This window comes from Vidua chalybeata, chromosome 1 (genome assembly GCF_026979565.1).
Source record: "Vidua chalybeata isolate OUT-0048 chromosome 1, bVidCha1 merged haplotype, whole genome shotgun sequence".
Classification (NCBI taxonomy): Eukaryota; Metazoa; Chordata; class Aves; order Passeriformes; family Viduidae; genus Vidua; species Vidua chalybeata.
The window spans coordinates 24,728,806-24,748,839 of record NC_071530.1 but is presented as its reverse complement, the minus strand read 5'-3'; the positions used below and the strand labels follow the sequence as shown (position 1 = coordinate 24,748,839).

At 44.0% G+C, this 20,034-nt stretch overlaps 1 protein-coding gene across 1 annotated transcript; it reads right to left on the bottom strand.

The window, feature by feature from the left end:
• Positions 1-8,908: 8,908 nt before the first annotated feature.
• Positions 8,909-17,923, bottom strand: ASB4 (ankyrin repeat and SOCS box containing 4). Its single transcript, XM_053959416.1, has 5 exons — positions 17,710-17,923; positions 14,084-14,383; positions 11,429-11,919; positions 9,700-9,813; positions 8,909-9,097 (listed from the first exon to the last, which is right to left on the bottom strand). The coding sequence occupies exons 1-5, from the start codon at positions 17,921-17,923 to the stop codon at positions 8,909-8,911; spliced, it is 1,308 nt and encodes a 435-aa protein (XP_053815391.1).
• Between the last annotated feature and the right edge of the window lie 2,111 nt (positions 17,924-20,034).

The following is a 20,034-nucleotide window of genomic DNA, read 5'->3' as shown; positions in this document are numbered from 1 at the left end:
AGTGTGTCCCTGTTCCACAAAGTGAACAGTTTGTCCTTGCATCACCAGCCACCAAGAGCCCCACTGAGATAAAGGGGTTTTGGCTGTGCCTGGAGAGAAAGGGACAGAACTCTTTAACAGCACACGACAGTGACTAGCCACAGCTTGTGCTCATTTCAACAGCTGAGGCTTTTTTAGAAAAGGATTAAGAGTGTCCAAACCCCAAACAATGTGAGGGCCTGCTTCAATACGCCTGGGAGATTATTCCAGCTGTTTGGGGCCGGGCACCTAAAAAAGCAAAGCTTGCCTCCCATAGTTAGTGGAGCTCCAGACACTTGGACATGAATAGCTTGGTTTAAGCAGAGGGCAGACTGGCAGCTAGTGCTAGATAAAAGGATACAAAACAGCACTGTAAATAAGAAGTGAGCAATTATAAACCTTAGAAATACCCTTCAGGAAACCCATAGCTGCTGTCTGCTGAATAGCTGCTGGATCTTTTGTTCTGCTTATGGCTTTCCATCTTTTTTTTTTTTTTTTTTTTTTCAAGACAAACCCTGGCTGCATATACAGCACAGCCTGCTGCAGCCAGGACTGGAGGCCACGGGAAGCAGTGGTGCCTCTGGCTGCTGTTTTGGCAGCCTCCTGAGCCAGGGACAGGGAACCCGCGGGGACAGCGTGTTCCCTGCTGGCTGCACTGGAAGCTTCAAAACATGTTTATGTCGAGTCAGCAAGAACCGCCCAGATTGGTCATGCCACTGCTCTCTCTCCCTTTCCAGGCTATTGGAAGGAGCTGTGTCAAAGTCCAAGCTCACATTTAAGTCTGTTTCAGGTGTTACGTGCAGTTGGATCCTGCCTGCCCAGAGTCACTTACCCACCATCTCACCAATGCACCCAGGTCACCTGAAAGTGAAGGGCAGACAGAGCTGCCTCTCTGACCCTCTCCCTGCTCTGTATTGGAAAGGGCAGCTCTCCCTGTGCTCAAGCGAGTTCCAGCAACTGGGCAGAACTCAGTGCCATTTGATATCAAACCCTTCCACACTCACAGCACGGCCAGGCAACAGCAGTGTGTCCTGGTCAGCTGAAAAAGGAGTCCTCCTCCTTGATCTTCCACAGACAGGATGCACCCCCTGCCAAAGGCTTAAGGGACACCAAGTGCATAACTCAAGTACATCTCTGAAGCACGGAGGTGCTGTGTGGGGTGCCCTGCAAGAGGGGACATGATAGCTGCAGCACAGCATGTCAAGTACTTAGTGGAGTTTCAATCAGCTGGAAATTAAAGCAGGAGAGAGTTGGGATACAGAGACTTACAGCATTCAGCTCTCTGCAGCTGTGTCAGGGTCTCTTGGATGCCTCCATCCAGGCTTGCTAATGCTGTCTGCCTGGGATGGGGCTGTATATGGGTCTGTTTGCCCATATACAAACCATTGTTAAGGTTCCCTGAAGTGCAGGAGAAAAAGTTTGGGTTTGCCTTGAACTTGCAGTCACTGCAGTGGAAAGCTGCTCTGCACAGAGGGGCTGCAGCCCACACTGGTGGCTTGTGAGTCTTTGGTGCCAGGAGCAGGCCTTTGGGTGTGCCTGAGGAGGAAGAGCACGCAGGAACATTGTGACCAAATGGTGGTTTTTTGTTCATAATAACACTGTCAGCTTCAAGTACCACAAGTCATAGTTCACAGCCCTCAAAATGCGGATTCAAGTTGCTAAGAAAACAATGTTTAATCCCCTCATTTAACATTAGATTTCTTATTTGTTTTTCTAATTTGTTGTTGAATTTCACCTCCAAATGTGCATGGCAACTCTCCAAGGTTTATTGAGACACTCAGTATTCACCATGCAAAAATCTACAATATCAGTTTTAATTCTAATGCCGGTTCTTCCTTTCTCTCTCAGTTCTCCCCCTCCACACCATGTGGATAGACTGAGCTCCTACCTCTCCTCTGCACAGCTCTCTGCCACTTGGGCTGAACTGTCTTGGGTGGGGAAGGGTGCAACCACTGCTCCAGCAGCACAAGAAGAAGCTGCCAGAGATAAATGGCTTTGTGAACAGAGGCTTTGCTGATAGACTTCAGACCTTTAGAGCATCCTGGTGTCATTAGAAGCCAAGGTCACTGGTTTGTATTTCCTCCCACACCACTGGAGGATGCAGAATTTGGTCTCATGAAAAGCTGGCAGAACAAGGAGTCTCTGCCATGTTTCTGATTACAGGGTAGAAACCTCCTGCTATGCTGGCAGGTGAAATGTGTGAGCACAGCTCAACTCAGCAAGGCAAAGCCCACATCCTGCTCCACAAAATCCATCCAACATTTGGGTTTCATCCACCCACCATAGGAAAGAGGGGCATTTGAGAAAAGATTTTGTTCCAGCAGACTGAGAAACGAGTAAGTGGCTGTGAGTAGGAAATCCAGATGTGGTGGGGGATGGCACAAACCTGCAGAACCACAGGGGTGCAGAGGGGTAGTGGCTCTGCTGCCCTTGCTAGAAAAGGGTGTAGTGAAAGAGTTGCAGTGGTGGTCAGGCCCAATGTCATGTGCCAGAGGCTATATAGCCGGGAAGGGGAAGGGGAAGGGGAAGGGGAAGGGGAAGAGGAAGAAATCAGTGAAATTCTGTGGATTTATGGTGAAGAAAAGGACAGGGCTGTGGAAGAAATGGACCCATATGACAAACTGAAGTCCAAATTTCCAGCAAGGTATAGTTCAGAGTTGCTGACACCACAAGGTGTGTTCACCATGGATAGAGGCTTGACAGCGTGCCCTTGGGTTCAGGACAGCCATGCACCTCTCCCCATCAGGGAACTTGGAAACAGCAGGATAGACTCACCTGAGAGTTGGCTCAGCCATTGGGAGGTAGGTGTAATTCAGTGGACTCTGTTGCCACTGGGTGTTTTGGGCCAGCTTTACTCTGCATGAATGTTAAAATACCTACATTACTTTTTGCCATGAAATGGCTTTGCCCTGACTGTAGTGATGTCACATTGCCTGCACTTTCCAGCATACTGTGTGCTTATAGCCAGCTCAGACACTGCCCTTCAGCAATGCTTGTGTTTTCATACTGTATGAATCAATGGCCATATGTTAATAAGGAACACAATTCTGTCCCCTCTTTTATAGCATGTTATAAAGTAGACTTTCTGTGACTATTCCTGCTCTTTTCTTCCTGCACTTTCTTCCTCAGAGCTTAGCAGTTATTTATCTATACTTTTTAACCAACTAGTAATTTTTATAAGGTTACCAGGAATAAGTTAAGATCCCTGTCCTTGATCAGAGCTGTCTGGATGCAACCCCCTTCCTTCCCACAAACAGCCAGCAAGCTTATGGCTATACTGACAGTTACTATTGACATAAAATAATTCAGTGCTGATTGCAGTACCAGCAGCCTGAGCAGCCACATCAATTGCACTGTTACAAAGCTAATGCCTGGTGCAACTCGGACAGAAGGCTGATACCAGCATCCCCAGTCAGCCCCAGCTTGAAAAAGCACAACTGGATGGTTTGTCAGTGGCATAAAAATAATCACATGCCCACTGTCCTAATTTCAAATGCCTTAATTGTAATTTCGCAGCACTCCATAGGGTGCCTCTGCAAGGTGAAGGGCAACACCCAGCTGCTACATGTTAAAAAACAAATTTAACTGTGTATTAAAATCAAACAGGTCATTGGAATGCATTATATCCATTGTCACTTCTACACTGTGTGCCCTATGAAGCTTAAGATGTATTTGGAGAAAGAGTCAGAAACAAATTTGTGACCAGCCAACAGATTTCATTTGACAGTTGCTGCATACAGCAATCTTTTCTGACCCACTCATCTGCTGTGCCAGAGGTCCTGCTTTTCTACAAAGAGAGTGTGCTAGATCTTTCCACTGCTTTAATATAACTCTTGGGAAGGTTAAGATGTCAGACACTAGCTAGGCTTTGGCATCTCTGCTAACAGTATGTTCTGCACTCTCATTTAGTAGAATAGCCAGCCCTAGGGATTGCAGGGAAATTCTACTGACATATCCTGAAAGTAAATGGAAATATTGCTGTGTCTGACCCATGTGTATTTTGAAGTGTTTCAGAAAAACAACAGCAGCCCTTCAAGAGCCCTGCAAACCTTCTAGCACTGAAAACCTGGCATGCCTCTTTGTCCTCTGAGAGTTTAGTAAAGATATATAATAGCATAGACCACCCCAGACTGTTTCAATCTTCCCTTCCATCTCAAAGACTGAACTCTTGTATGTTTAATTTAAAGGTATTTGTCCCATGAGCAAAATCTGCTGCCAGAAGCATTAGAGGTTTTTCAAAGGACGTTCCTTAAATATGAATGAGCTGAGCCCCTGTGATCATTTTAATTGATCCAGCAGTGCTTGCAGCTAAAAGTAAAGCTGCCACCTTTCATGGCAGACCAGACCTTTTCCCCTGCTGCCTAATATTTGTATTCCTGACATTTTACAAAAATAGTCAGTCTTGCTCAGCCTGGGAGATTTCTATAAATTCACGACCAGAGCAATTAACTTGATTCTGTCAAAACTGATATATGGGCTGTAAGATATTGCCCCATAGAGAGATGAGAATTTTTTCCTTTAAAGATGGTCAGTGGTTTTGAATAAACAAAATGTCATTGATGCCAAAACACTTACATGCATAATGCCACCAGGACTGGCAGCAATACTGGAGAGATAAATCATCCAGGTTCTTTTAGACTCCTTGTCCTAGTATCTGAAAGCTGACCAAGTATGAGCAGACTTTTAAAAGTTTTGCAGGGAAATACAGTCCTGAACACTGTTAGACTTCAGTTTCACCTACACATTCTCCATGGATAAATTATTAAAGTTTTTGGTCAAGCTGGACCCAGCAGACATCAGGGGCTAAGTTTAAAATTATTGCAAGAGCACTTTACAAAGAGGATGCCCATATTTCCATGAACGGCTGCATTGGGCCCCAAATACATGCAGAGTGTCCCTATGGTCATAGAATGGGTAATTTGGTCCACAATGCATGTGGCTTAAGAACAACTCTTTATATACAACTTCTCAAAACCATGGAGACCTAAAACCTAGAATCTAAAAACATAGAATCTCACTGTTATCCATTGAGAAGTCATTAAGGGAGCTCTGGGAAGGGGCTGCCAATGGGAATGGGAAAGGATCGTTCATTCTTTGCACCCATCTGTGCTTTAAATATTCTAATAGGCCATGGAATGCAGTGGAAATATTTCAAACATGTCTACATCTCTACTAAAAAGCCAAAAGGCAAACAGCATTTTATTTCACAGAGGACACCAAACAACACTGAACACAATTTTCTGTCATTTTAGGTCATGACTGTGCTCAAACTTGTGGTGTAGAGGTGGAGTCATCCAGTCTGATGCGGCTTTGGAAATACAAAAGCATGATCAGGAATTATACGACAGTATGAAATTTCAAGGCATCTCACAGAGTCACAGAATCTCAGAATCGCAGAATATGCTGAGTTGGAATATGCTAAGTTGGAAGGGACCCACAAGGATCATTGAGTCCAGCTCCTGTCCCTTCATTGGACCATTTCCAAGAGTCACAAAAAGAGCCTGAGGGCATTGTCCAAACACTTATTGAACTCTGAGTCCTGGTGTTGTGACCACTTTCCTGAGGAGCCTGTTCCAGTGCCCAAACACCCCCTTTGGGGGAAGAACATTTTTCTAATATCCAACTTAAATCTCCCTGACACTTCAGGCTGTTCCCTTGGGTCCTGTCACTGGTGACCAGAGAAGAGAGATCCTTCCTCTGTCCCTCCTTTATGCATCCCATGAATTTGATAAATGGTGATCTTATTATCAGGTACTCCCACACTTCACATGAGCAACTCCATCCAGTGTGTGGGAATAGAGTACAGTAAAAGAGGAAAAAAGTGCTAAAAAGGAACAAATACTAAATTTGCTTACTCTTTGTCTTTTTAACTTGAACAACAAAAGCAATTAAAGTGCATCATTCAGGTCTTTTTTCTGTGATAGTGATGTTCTCTAGTGTTTTTAATAGCTTGCAAATTCCTATGACTATAATCAGCCTGATCCCACTGTGCTCCCTGTCAGATGCCACAATAGCTATAATCTGGCACCTGCTTGGTACAAAGCTTGGAATTGAGCCTGGGTGCTCACAGAATAAAAATTAAGTGTGTTCATTGCACAAGGAGAGGATCAGAGGGAATTTGGGAACACTGGTGACAGCCTTTATTTTTCTCTCTCAGCAAGAGAGTCCTGGCTACCACAGGTCAGAAAACATGGCTGTTGTTCTGCCTTAAACCTCCCTTTTCCAGATGCAGAATTTCAGAAGGAGACAGTGTGAGGATGTGTTTCCAATAATATCAGCTACCTCCATCTGTCTTTTCTGGACTGCCCAGCTTGCCCCATTGTCAGACTGTTCAGAAAGCAACAAATATTTCTTGACTTGACCAGCTGGCAAATCTTCCTCATGCCTGACTTAGAGATGCATTACCTAGAAAAACAGTGGGTTTAAATAACCTATGCTTTTTCATCCTTCCAAATTCACTCTTTTTCTGCAGTGCAGAATCCAGTGGATCCCATTGACCAGGAAGTGTCTCAAGCAGATTTTTCTATAGAAAACCTGTCTCAGACGCTGATTATTCTCCCCAGTAAATTACAGTCATATCTCTGATAGAGACATCCCTGCAGCTGTATGGAAATCTCTCATTGGCTTTGTGAATTACAGGAACCTATATTACAACTTTATTCACATAAGAAAACATTTACTCATGGTCTGTGTTCACTTTGAAATTCCTTATTGGAATGGGAAACTCTTCAATAGCAATCTTCATTGCTGTCTGGTTAAATATAAACAGACCCATGAACTGGATTCTTGTACACAGTGTACAAGCTTTAATTAATGAAAACTGAAAGGAAAGGGATTTGTAACTCTAAACAATCTGCACATTTCTTGAATGCTGTTGTTGCCACTGTGTGAGACACAGAGACACTTGAACAGCTTGGCTGCTCTGGTTTGTCTGGGAAGAGCCTAGTGTGCTCTGGGCTGTCTTGCAAAGAGATAACAATAACAATTGGGACTGACAGGTTCACAGTCAGAGATGCAATGAGAAGTCAGGAGTTACTGGCTCCCAGTGGTGGGCCTGGCTTACCTCTCTTTTCACAGAGCCCAGAATTGTCAGAATCTAAAAAAAGTGGAACAGCCCAGATGGGTTGCATCAAACTAAAAAAGGGAAGAAAATTAGGGTTTAGCTGTAGGTCAGATCACACACTTGCTGTGGGATACTTGCTGTATGAACTGCCACTGCTCTGCATTTCATCGTCCTGTGTGGGATGTGCCCATGGGGAGGACAGTGTGGGAAAGCCATGGGAAACTACATCGTTTAGCGTAAGGCATTTCCCCAGAGTCCTCTGCCCCCCAGTGCAAATGAGCACATGCCCATCACCTGCCAGTTTGTGGTTGTCATCTCCCCAAGTTCTGGAAACTTCCCCGTTCTTGTTGTTTCTAATGGTAAACCACTCCTTCCCTTTTCCCTCATTGGCCCAGTTTATGTTACTCCATCCCTTACACCCTCTTCCCATCGGATCATTTGTACCCTAGGCACGCCTTCCCTCCCCAGTTGTATACTCTGGCCCCTCCTTTCCTGGGGCTCTCAGAGTCTGCTTCCCCTGAGTGTGGTTGTCTCCCTGCTCCTATTTGTGCCTCCCTACTCCGTCAATCAATCCTCAATAAACCCGCTCGGATTCCAGCAGCTCAAGAGTCCTTCCGTCTTCCCGGTGGGGATTTTAATTGTGCTATCCAGGCACCCGTTGACCAGCTAACTGAGGGTTACCCTGCAGGACTCGCTCCGGGGTAGCCTATAGTGCTGGAGTGGAGAAAGTAGCTTGGTTGGAAGTAAAGGAAACAAGTGCTAGCAGGTCCAAAAGCACAGGAACTGTAAATCAGGGGGGCTGGCAGGTCTGTAACAGCACAGACAACACATCTTTATCTTGGAAGCACCTTTTGGTTAATGTGGGATTCCTCTCACCTGCACCTAGCTACCAAAAATGAGGTGAACAGTACATGCTAGCAGGCTAGGTTCATTTTATAGTCAATGAAGAGAAGGGTCATATGCTTCTCAGATCACATCCAACATCATTCTGAGAGATACTAGGTATGGGTACAAGTACAGCTATGCAGGTTTTGGGGGAAGTTTTTTTTACCTGCCTTTCTTGACACTGGGATATTAGTTTATCATTGGTCACAGTCAGAGCAGTAACAGAGACAGTATGAGCTCAAAGCTACCCAGGCTTGAGTATCAACATTAAAAAAAATTCAGGGCTGAATATTTCTATCTTATTTGTATAGCGTGTTGATAAAGGAAAAAAATTCTTACGATTAAAAAGGATCTTTATGACAAAGCTTCATAAGAATCAGACAGGTAGTGAACAGTGAACTAACATTGAATTGAGAGTCAGTGCACCGGAAAATACAGAAACTACTGAAGGCCTGTCTGTGGTCACAAACCAAAGCAATTTGCCTATTTCATTCTGGGAAAGCATTTCTGTGACTTATTTTTTGACAGCATCCTTTCTTTTACTCCCAAAATGACAGCAGAAGAAAATCATAGTGAAATATCAAAGGTTGCTCAGATTTAAAATCTAATGCTGTCTAGCAGGCAGTGGTATAAGTACTGAAGGATTGAAGCAGCATTGTTTAAGCTTGGCTGAACAAAGCAGTGTGTGTCCTGGGCATGTTTGGAGCAGGGGCTTTTCCAGCTCTGCCTCCCCAGTGCAAACTGCACCCTGCAGCTGTGGTTTCTCAATGTAGGGAAAGAGAGCAGCTCCGAGGAGAGCCAGTAAATGCCAGCCCAGCTTGCAGGCTGGCCAGCCAATGGACACACGCACAGGGCTGTGTCAGGATTGTGCCTGGATCTCTGGCACCCCACAGAGGCATATGGATCCGGGAAGGGGGATGCCAGTGCCTTGTCTGTGGTGTCTCAGTAGATGATTCCTTCTGGTTCCAGTAGCAAGTACTTCTTCATGGACAGAGGGATGGAGAGCAAGGGGATTTCTCGATGGCACCTTTCTGACAATACTGCCCGAATAGCACATCTGCATAAGTGCATCAGTGACCGTGGTGAATTGCTGCACACAGTGAACAAGGAGTCATAGAAATCCTGGTGCCGCTGTAAAATAAACCACAGTGTGTTTTAGGGCAACCAGAATATTTGGAGTAAGGATTTTTTAATTAAAGGGATAACTATGTCAAAGCATGTCATTTGTCTCACAGTTTTGCCTTTTGACCACATTTTCTTCTTTAATCTCTTACTTTTAATTTAAATTCTCCCTTGCATTTGCAGCTAACTCATCCTTTTTGCAGAAATCTGACCCATGCAACAGAACTGAGGGGTACATAGTCATACCCGTGAAATATGGCACTTTAAAAATATTTGCTGACTTAAAAGAAAGATAAATATACATATTGAAAAATCTGAAGGAACACCAATCACAGCCAGAATCTTTTCACTCGCTGAGTACAGGGACAGCTGAGCTCCTGCTGTACCAATGATAGGGGATGCTCCAAAGGATAACGTTGCAATTAAAATATCAAAAATATGTCTTTTTTCAGTGAGTTATATGCTTTTGTCAAATGAGAGATATTAAGTGGGGAAGTCCCCATCCTCTGCAATTTTCTTCTCTTTCAAAAGTGTTCTTTCTAATGGTTTGGTATGGGTTATGCAAATAATAAGCCTGGATTCTACTCATATATAACTCATTGAGAGCTTACCTCCAAGACATCCTCAGGTATGGCTGCTTTCCACTTAGATGTGGATTTGATGTGTTCATAGGAGTTGACGACTACTTCCACAGCTCTGGGGTGGGAATGACAGGCTTGCAGCACCTGCAGGCAGGATGCATGGAGACCATGAGTACCACCAGGAGGCCAGGGCTAGCCTGGGTGCTCGGCACTGCACAACAGCAAACTGGGACAGACACAGCCAAACAATTACAAGAGGATAATGCTGGACATGCAAAAGACACATGGCCCCTCCACACCACTCTGTGCAAGTACAGCAAGAAACCCCAGGCTCATCCCCAGTTTAAGACCATACAGAAATGCTGGCTTAGATCTCCACAGCAGTCTAGATGGGGTGGGCTTTATCACCCAAATCTAGAGATAGCTTGTTCATAGAGATAGCTTGGGTTGAGTGACTCAATACCAGGCAAAGTCATGCACAAAACTTTTTGCTTCAGCACATGCAGCTCAGGAACAGAAAAAAGTCCCATCATATGAATCAAAAACACATTGTTAAAGAAAAATGTAAAACATGACCAGAAGAAGAGACAGTTCAGCAGTAAGGCTTTCAAGACACACAAGGGCCCTGACACAACTGTTCTACCCAGTAATTTTAGCTCAACACAAAAAAAACTCAGTCTGTTGTCACTCATATGCAGGGGATAATATTGCATTCACCCAATTTTGTCTCATGCAGTCTCCAGGTTTCACAAACAAAACTGGAGAACATCCCTCTGGGATAAATATCCTATATTTTTACAGATGGGCAAATGATGGTTTGAAAGAGTGACCCACTTCATGCAATAACATGCAGGAAGAGGAGACTTCAGACCTTGCTCTCAAATACCCTCTAGGAGACTGAGCATTGTTCTGCTACAGACAGAGCCTGTTCGTCCTGGGCTCAAGAGGCACAATTAAAATTTTGGCATTTTACTCAAAGGTTTCTGGTTGCTTGGCTTGTTAAAACTTTACATATACAGTCAGGGAACTGCAAACTGTTGCTTAGGGTACTGGATGAGAGAGTGTAAGTCCTGACTTCAGCAAGCTTACTTAGTTGTCTGATATAACAACACTCTTAGTTACTTCTGGCAGCGTCTTGGGCTTTGCAAGTGTTTAAAAATTTTTCAGGAGGGATCTTGCAATACTTCAATACTTTTTCTTTTTTTTTTTTTTTTTGGTCATCAGCTTTGAGCCCAGGCCCAGCTCTTCTCCTTCATTCTCACATTTCCTGGGAATAATCCAAAGCTTTATGGAGATGCATTTAATTTTTAATAGACTTTAATAGATTTTTAAATGTCAGATGTGACAAACTGAATCAAGTGGTCTCATTCTAATCTTTGGTGGAGACCATGAAATACACATTTCATATAGCTCAGTTAAACATGTATGAAGCCAGCTTTGACAAAGGGATGTGGGTTCTTTGAAATGAGAAAGTGAATCTGCTCTGAAAAATTAGACTTCAACCAGCATTTAGAGTTTGGCATTTCAGGTTGGTTAAGAGCAAAAATTAGATCTGTGTCTGGTTTCTGGTACAGACAACTGCAATTTCACTTCAGTTAAATGATACCACTCTTACAGTAGGTCATCTCACAACGTTTTGGGCATTCTGGGCCCAGACTGACAGGACTCCAGCAAATCCAGATAGTTTGGATCTCTCATCCCATTCCTGTTCAAGACACCACCCCTCTCCATACCCCGACTGTACAAAGACATCCTTAACCTTGTGGAATTGCAGAGGGTATATCCTAGCTGCTCCATGATTCAGTAGCAGCTGGTAGCAGATGTCTGGCTGAGCAGCTGGCCGCACAGATGTCACTTTTATGATATACTGTAAGGGTGCACAGCCATTAACATCCATGATGTTTGCTTCTGCTCCTGCCTCCAGCAGCATGTGCAGCAGGACATGATCACAGTTCCAGGCAGCTTTGTGGAGTGGTGATTTGAAATCCTCATCACGAGCATTCACTTCAGCTTTATAGTCTAGGAGCATCCGGCAGATGAGGTGGTGGTCCTGGCTGTATATCTGATCCTTATAGTGAAGGGCCCAGTAGGCTGCACAGGCCAGGGGAGTCTCCATGTAGGCATTGAGAGCATCCACCTGTGCTCCCTGTTCCACGTAAAAGGCCACGAGCTCTGGGACACCCAAACGTGCAACGACGTGCAGAGGAGTCTCCTCGTCTTTGTTGTTTGTTCTTATGTTCACATTTGCTCCTGCCAAAGGAAGATGATGGGGGAAAATGAAGGCAATGAAACACTTGTTTGGCCATCTCTCTGGATGGGCCCTTCTTCCCGCGGAAAAGGTCAGGGTGAATGAAAGGCACGTGTGTAAATGCAAATAGCATGGATCCTGCATTAGTTAAGTCTCCAGGGAAGCTCTTAGAAACTTAAGGTTCTTGGATCCAGCTTCAGATGTGATATTCTGGCCTCAAGGAAGACCTTATCCGAACATTCTATTTCAGAGCAGCATGCAAGCCCAAATTTATGCGTAAAATGCTTTTTCCTATAAATTGAGAACTGGTGGAGAAAGAGAGCATTATTCCTAATCCAAACAGCTCTGCTCTGCTCTGTAAACTGAAAACACTCCCTGCAGCACGTCGTTAACGCGAGCCTGGATGAAAGGACATTTTACGACAGATCCGTGGATGATATTAAAGAACCCATTGCCAGGGTCGCCGGCGGGGGGTCTGGATGCCGTTTCCGAAGTGCCGCAGAGCGGGTCCGACCGCGCCGTTCGTGCGGAGCCGCGGCCGCAGCTGGAGCAACAGCACCACCTGCCGAGCAGCGAGCCGGCCCGGCCCCTGCCCGGAGCCAGGGGCAGGGAGGAGGGGGCAGAAACTGCCTCTGGGCTGAAAAACCCGAGTGCTAATGCTGTTAAGCCGTGTTGAGTGTTAGTCGCGTTCGATGTCCCTGAGACGGCACCGGCAATCCAAGTTTGGAGGTGGTAACCAAACATGGGATCAGCGCTGCTTGCGCTGTCACCCCAGGCAGAGGGGAATAAACTGCAATGACCTGGATGGATCCCAAGGGACACCACTGAGTGGAGATGGCAGGTGAAAGATGCATCTTGGAAACTTTGAGGCAAGGATATTTACTGACACCCTGGCTTCAGCTCTTGGGGAGTGCTGCTCTGTGAATGTGCACACCTGACAGAGTTTGCTCCAGACCTTTCCCATTCTATTTGGAGTCTCAGCATTCAGCTCATACAGAAATCAGAGTTTGAATAGTGTTTTGGGAGGAAGGGTGGCTTTTAAAGTACTATTATGCTGTTGATGGGTAGGTGGAGAAAGCCTGCAGAATACATCCTTTCATTTGCATTCATCCTATGCTGCGTTTCATAAGAGTACATTTGACTTTTAAGATTTTCTACGCTAGCAAATTCAACTCCTGCTGTCAGGACTGTTTGCTTTGGGCAGGATACAACTGGCAGCATTTATTTTCCTTTCTACCAAACAAAATAATATGTATCTTTCCAGCAGAAGAAAAGCAATTATGTTATTCATTTATGACTGCAAATTGCCTTGCCCGTAAAGCATGGATTTTGCACTTGAGCTCTGCATCTCAGGAAAAGCTTTCAATAACAACACATGTAACAAAACCAACCCAAAATCATTTGTATTGCCATGGCACAGTGTGAGAAATAGGGGAATCTCTCTGTGACTAAAGACTTGAACTGTGTTTCTTTTACTGTGTCCTGTGTCAGTACCCTTCTGTTCAGGAAATAGTGTGTGACAAGTATATTTATGGAAGAATTACATCTATTCATAGCCTCATTTGTTGCTGATGACCAGCAGCATAATGTACCTTATTTTGGGAAAACAAAAATACTATATAATACCCTTTTTTTCCGCCAGGCATGAGTTTGGCTGCGTCCATGACAAATGAAAATATGGTAAGGAAAACTGCATCCAATTTTTCAAGGCTAGACTTCAAAAAACAAGTGGCTGGAAAAACTTTACTCAGGTCCAGGAAATTTGAAAAAGAAAGAATATGAGGGGTGCCCTTTCATGTGAAAATACTAAACCTAGATGAAAAAGATGGAAAAATCCCCCAAGAGAAACAGAAACTCCCTGATTCAGAAGAGCTCTGCTGCTGATGGACTTATTGGGCAGTGGACAGGAGGCACTGAAATGGGAAACAATCTTGGAGTAAGGACCAGTGGCCAGGGAAAGATGGATGAGGTGAGGAAACAGAATGGGAGAAACTTCCTCTGATCAAAGACATGAGGACAAGGAGCCTGAGATGAAGACATGAGTCATCTGTGGATGGAAGGGATAAATAGACATCTACTTTGAGAAATTGCCTCCTAAGAAAAAGCCCAGACCATGCCCACCATCTTTGCCCATGCCATGAGAGATGCTCCAGAGCTTTACCTTACCTCTCCAAAGCAGCTGCTGGGCACAAGGCATGGAGGTTCGTGTTGTACAGAAGTGCAAGGGCGCCTGCCCACTCATTGAAAAGCAGTTCAGCTTAGCTCCATGATTGCAAAGGATCTTGAGACAGTCAACATTTGCCATTTCACAGGCTATGTGGATTGCAGCTTTTCCATTGGGCCGGCAGTTGATTGTAGCTTTGTGATTGAGGAGGACCAAAAGACTCTCCAGATGTCCATACATGACAGCTAGATGAAGTCCAGTTGCCCAGGATATTTTTAATTTGTAGCTGGGAAGCCAGTACCCTGTACAAAGTGAGAATGTGTTACCAGCCTTGGCAAAGACTTTTCTTAGGACTATCCACCTACTGAGAATAATTGAAGGGGAAGAAAGGGTTGGAGTTTAAATGTAATTTACTGTAATTTCACCAGCATAGTGCGCACAAAGTTCTCTCAAGTGTAACTTCATTTTCATTAAGCACTGTTACTATGTGTGCTGAATAGCCTGCCTTTTGGAGAGATAATTCCCATGTAGTCATACTCTGAAAGAAGCTATTAGACTTTTTTGGTATAGGTTAAACAAAACGACAAAAGAAAATGCTTAGAGAATTTGAGATGTCACCAGCTAAGAAATGTGGGGGAAGTGGGATCTCCAGCCTGCCAATAGATGAACAATGGTGGCATTGGAATAAGATGTCAGCATTTACTTAGGACAGTGACTCAGCAGACAGCTCATCCTACTGTTTGTGTGTGGGAGATGGCAGGATCTTGCATGTCAGTGGCTGGATTCAGACCTCCAGGGATGGATTACACATAGATGACTCCTGGCAACATACCCCAACTACTGCCCTGAGGAGCACAGAGTGAGGAGATTGGATGCTGATGTAAATTAGGCTGAAGAGACAAATAGAAGCAGTGACACTTTAGCATGAAATTTGGCTGCAAAATGTTTGTATTTTTCTCAGAAAATGTCATAATGATTTTTTCCTTTTTTATTTACGAACAAGTGTAAGGCCAAATAACACATAAATACTCATTCCCAAATTAGGACTATATGCTGAATGACTGCACAGATACAGTCTGAGATGTGATTACTATAATCACCTGTTTAAGAAAAGTAAAGCATCATAATAATGTGCAGAAGGGCAAGAGAAGTCTAATTTTTTTTAATATACAATATCTGCATCTTAGCTAGAATGTGACTATAAAATTATCTGGATTTGATTTATTTATTTCTCCTTGGACAACTGCCTGGCTGAAATCTGTTATCATGTAAAAAACACAGAAAAATATATTAGACAGGTATAGTGAGATCAAATTAATTCAAATCTTCCATTTTAGTCTCTGGTTTTATGCAGTTTCTCAACACTAATGTCATATATAAACATTTTTTACAGTATTCATGAGGTACAAGCAGGAAGGAAACAAACTGCTGGCAGCAAGGAGAAATGGACTAAAATTTTTCTTCACTCCTAGATAAATTACAAGTATATTTTCAGATAGGGGCAAGAAACTGCAGACCATGTCATCTACTCCAGGACCAAATTCTTGGGACTTCCAAACCCAGTCCTTAAGGAACCCACGCTGTAAATGCAAGAGCAGCAGCCCCGAGGCCCCGGAGTGCCCGAGCAGGGTGACAGCCTCCTCTGAGGACACTCAACCTGCTGACTGTGCAGGTTACACTGGCAACTCTCTTAGGGCAACCTTCTCATCATATCCCCTCAAACCAAGCACAGAGAAGGTGGGCTATATCCCAAAGTCTCTGCAAATAGCAGAGCAAGCTTCTTAAATCCCCTCTGTCCAACTGCACGTGCAGCGTTCCCCCTTGTTACCAGTGAACTGTGATACACTTCAGGCTTATCATGGGGCTGGGTCTTCCATTTATGGCCAGATATAAGCCATAAATTATACATTAACAGCAGGAAAGTGATACTTAAAAGCCTTTTTATAGCCACAATTTTCCTGCCTGAGTACACAACATATTTCTGTTGCCTGTGCTACTTGCAGGTGAGCTGGGCTCAGACATCCCCAGGGAGCATCTCCCATGTCCTCTGCCCAAACCTGCCGAGATCTCTGAGCTCAGAGGGACAGGGACAGACACTGAGCAGGAAGCAGATGTGGGCTCCATGACCTCATTCAGCTTACCTGTTTCTTTGGCTAGTAACATAAAGAACCCATAAGGTACATAAAGGTACAAGCATCTTTGAAAGTTCTCAGCCTCTTTGGAAGAGAGGAAGAAAAGTCACTCTGTCACCCATGACATCTCTTTTCCACTTCATCACTAAGGACTGTGGCAAAGTTCAGACTGTCAGAATGGTGGGGTAGTGAATTTTTCTCCCCTTTTCATCCTCAAGGAAATTCCCCTTTCATATCACAGTTATCTATCATTCAGAACAAAAGTAAAATTTACATAAGAGGTGCTTCCTGCCTTTCAGACAAAGTGAATGCAATATTGTGATTTAGGCCATAAGAGTACATTTTCCTTTCTCTCTACTTTTTGGAAAACAAAGATAATTCTTCAAAAGAGACTAGTTAATGATTGCAGTCAAATGATCTGTGATTAAAAATCTATTCATTAATCCTGTCATCTCAAACCACAACTATATTGTGTTTTGGCCTGCTGTGGACAGAAGATGTATTTTAAGATAAATTCAGCACAGTGTGGCTTAGTTCATACACTGTCCCCAAGGGAAGTACATTATGACTACACCATCCTCGTCCTTAAGAAATCCAAAGAGCAGGAACTAATCATTAAATAAGGAGTAAACACAGAAAAAGAGAAGAGGTGATATAGTCCCTTCTTTTTGCCACAGAAAAGAAAGTGCATTTGCTGTGCTGCTGCTACTGGAGGTGTTTATCTCCACATATGATTAACTTCTGGCAGAGTCTGATCATTACTGCTTTCTAAATACACAGGAAGAGTCTGTTAGCAAGTAGGTCATGAAGTATGTTGATTTTAGCAAAGAGCAAACTTGGTTTGTTGCTTTAAATTGTAAGGTTTTGGAAGCTCTTTGAGTGTCTGGCTGGCAAATGGTTTGGGTTTTCTACACTCCAAAAGAGATGTTGTGTTGATTGTTCTAGTTGTTTTTTTCCAAATTATTTTTCTGTTTTGATAAACTACCACATCCTCACTTTCTGTCATTTGGAAAAATAAACCTTTTCCCATCCAGCAACACCCAAGGTTCACAGGATTTCCGTAGTTCCCCTCAGCTAGGGAGAATCCACTTTACTTCCATTGAAAAAGGAAGACGGGATATTTTATGTTTCTAAATAGTCTGTACATGTGAATGGGTTCATGCAAGAAATGTATACACCCCATTTATACACCTGCATGTGTCTACTCTGTGCTTTGCACCCAAGTTCTCTGAGAGGAAATGGCAAAGGACTCCTGTTTCTGGAGGCTCCTGCAGCTGCAGCACGAAGGCTCAGCCTGGGCTCTGGCCTGTCCTTCACCAAGCCCACACAGCTGATAAGCTCCCCTACTACAGTGGCCCTGACCATGTGAGCCTGCTGAGACAGTACTGCCTGTGGATCAGCTTATGCTGCAGCTTCTGAAGAGATAAAAGGCCACAGTTCCTTGAAAATCACTCAAACCCCTCTACTTCCTGTCTGGTGAATGCTGCTACATTTACCTTGTTTGTAGGATGCCAGAATCAGGTTTTCATCTTCCACTTCAAACACTGTGTCCACGTCTATTTTCTTTTGGCTCAAGAGCTCTTCCAGTGTTTCAAAGTCATTGGACTTCAGGGCTTCAAGAAAAGCTTTTTTCACCAACTTTGCAGCTGCAGCTCGAGTAATTTTCCCCTCTGTGTTCTCTCCCTCTTTGTACGTCTCCTCCAAATCCATTTCCAAATGTATCTGTTTGTGCTGTAAAGAGGGGCACACTGAGGTGCCTATAGCACAGTTGCATGCTGAAGTTTCTGAAGACCAGAAGGTAATTTTATCACTCAGTCATGCTGATCTGCTTGTTCTATTTATATGAGGAGCATTTCAGGCATCGAAATGCCGCTCTTAGATATCACCACGCTCTTTTGATGAAAGCGAGGACAGACACACTAGCAATTAAAACAAAATAAGATTTACCTCCATGGGCTTCATACACATTAAGCTTCAGTAACCACTGATTACCTTCTGGTGCTGCCCATACACTTATATTAAAAGAACTAGTCCTGGATGTTGTTTCTCAGCTGGAGAAGTACCCACACTTCCTTTCATACTTGCCATGGCTGATTTATTGGCTGCAATGGGATGAGATGCTCTGCCCACAGATGCCTTTTAACTAGTGCAATCCAGGAAAAAAAAAAAAAAAAAAAAAAAAAAAAAAAAACCAAAAAAAAAAAAACCAAAAAAAAAAATATCCAGGGCACTCTTCAAGTGAGGGGTAACCCACTCTTCTCCAGGACAGCATTCTGCTTCCTGGTGCTGAGTTCAGGTGCAACAAGCAATGCTCCTTGGAAGGAGAAATGCTGGGACAAAGGGGCTGCAGGGCTGTACAGCCACATTAGGGGTGGGGGATCTCATACACTGCAGGGGGTTTGTGTGTGAATTAACTCAGCTGCAAGCACAGGAAGCTGAATGGGATCCATAGGCTCTTCTCCTTCCCCTGCTCACCTTTCAGAATTTCTCTCTCACAAGCCCATGACCCACTAAACACTGCCCCCTCCCTGCTTTTTTCTGCAGTCTTTGCCAGCCCCCATCCCTGTATGGACAGCAGTTAAGAGGATAAGAACCCACATGTAGCTAGCATGTGCTGCTGCCATGCATCACTTAGAAGTGGCTCACACCTGCACCCATTTGGGCTGCTGGATGAGATCATAGCTAGAAGGACACTATTTACCCTTGATTGAAATTGCCCAGCAAAGCAGACACCACCACAACCGTCATTATAAAGAAATCTTCATCTTTCTCCTTCCTGTGAGTTTGGCTGCCAAGTGGGCTGATGGACAAACGTGGCGACAGTGGAAGTCAGAGCAGCCTCTCTGCTTGAAGGGTTTCCAGAGGCCAGATTCCTCAGGCAGCCCCATCAGCACCTGCAGGACCCTGTCCATGGGACTGCTCACCAACTCTCTCCTACAGCCTGTGCTCAGCAAAGGTGGTGCCAGACAGCAGTTCATATTTGTGAGTTCCTTCTACCTATGTACTTTTGAATGAAAAATACTTTACAAAAACTAATTCCCCAAGGTAATGTACGTTGTAATAGACACAAGGCGAAGGAAAATGGCTTGTCCTGGTGCTATAGGTCCTAGGCAGCTCATTTGTGTCTTTTAAGGTTTAAGAGCAGAGTCAGCATGAGCATTAGGCTCTTCATACCTTTACATTCCCTCCCACTTACTTTGTTACTTTCAGTAGTGGATGACTTCAGGCTTTAAAAAAGTGTTGATGCTTCTCTGGTATGAGGAGAGGAACAGGATGTGAAGACCAGATCTTACAGGCTTCTTGTTACCTGCAACTTTACTTTTAAACCACTATATTCCTGGAAAGTCGTGGATGCACAAAGCACTGATATGTGGCTGCAATCAATTGTCCACCCCAGCTACACTTTTGATTTGGAGTTGATTAGCTTTTTATCTATCATCTTTCATAAATGGTATTATATGACATGAGGACGTTCAATCTGGCTGAAAGACTTGAGCTGGGACATCTCTATGCCTCTCTGCTGCTCAAAGGCTGACATGCACAAGCACGTTGCTGTAACAGATTACTGCACATCTGCTGTTCCAGCATGTTTGCTCTTGGTTGACAAGCAAGGTGAAGTAATTTGTGCTGGCTTGGCCCACAGTGAAAGAGAAAGCTGATTAAAATTACCTTACATTTGTCATGGTCCAAGAGCATGCAAGGAAGGAACAGCACTTCAGACCAGATTACAACTTGCTCACCTTCAGCAATTTGTGTGGCCCTGCTCTGACTCTCACAGAAAATTTTCTTATCATTAAGTTTAAAAGAGAGAAAGGAAGCAA

Bases quoted from the DNA above. Each gene is read 5' to 3' on its own strand.
- ASB4 (XM_053959416.1), bottom strand. From the start codon at position 17,923: ATGGATTTGGAGGAGACGTACAAAGAGGGAGAGAACACAGAGGGGAAA. The intron at 9,814-11,428 runs GTTAAGGATGTC...TCCTGCCTGCAG, and splicing joins ACCCTCTGCAATTCCACAAG to GTGCTGCAAGCCTGTCATTC. The intron at 9,098-9,699 runs GTAAGCTCTCAA...TTTATTTTACAG, and splicing joins TACCTGAGGATGTCTTGGAG to CGGCACCAGGATTTCTATGA.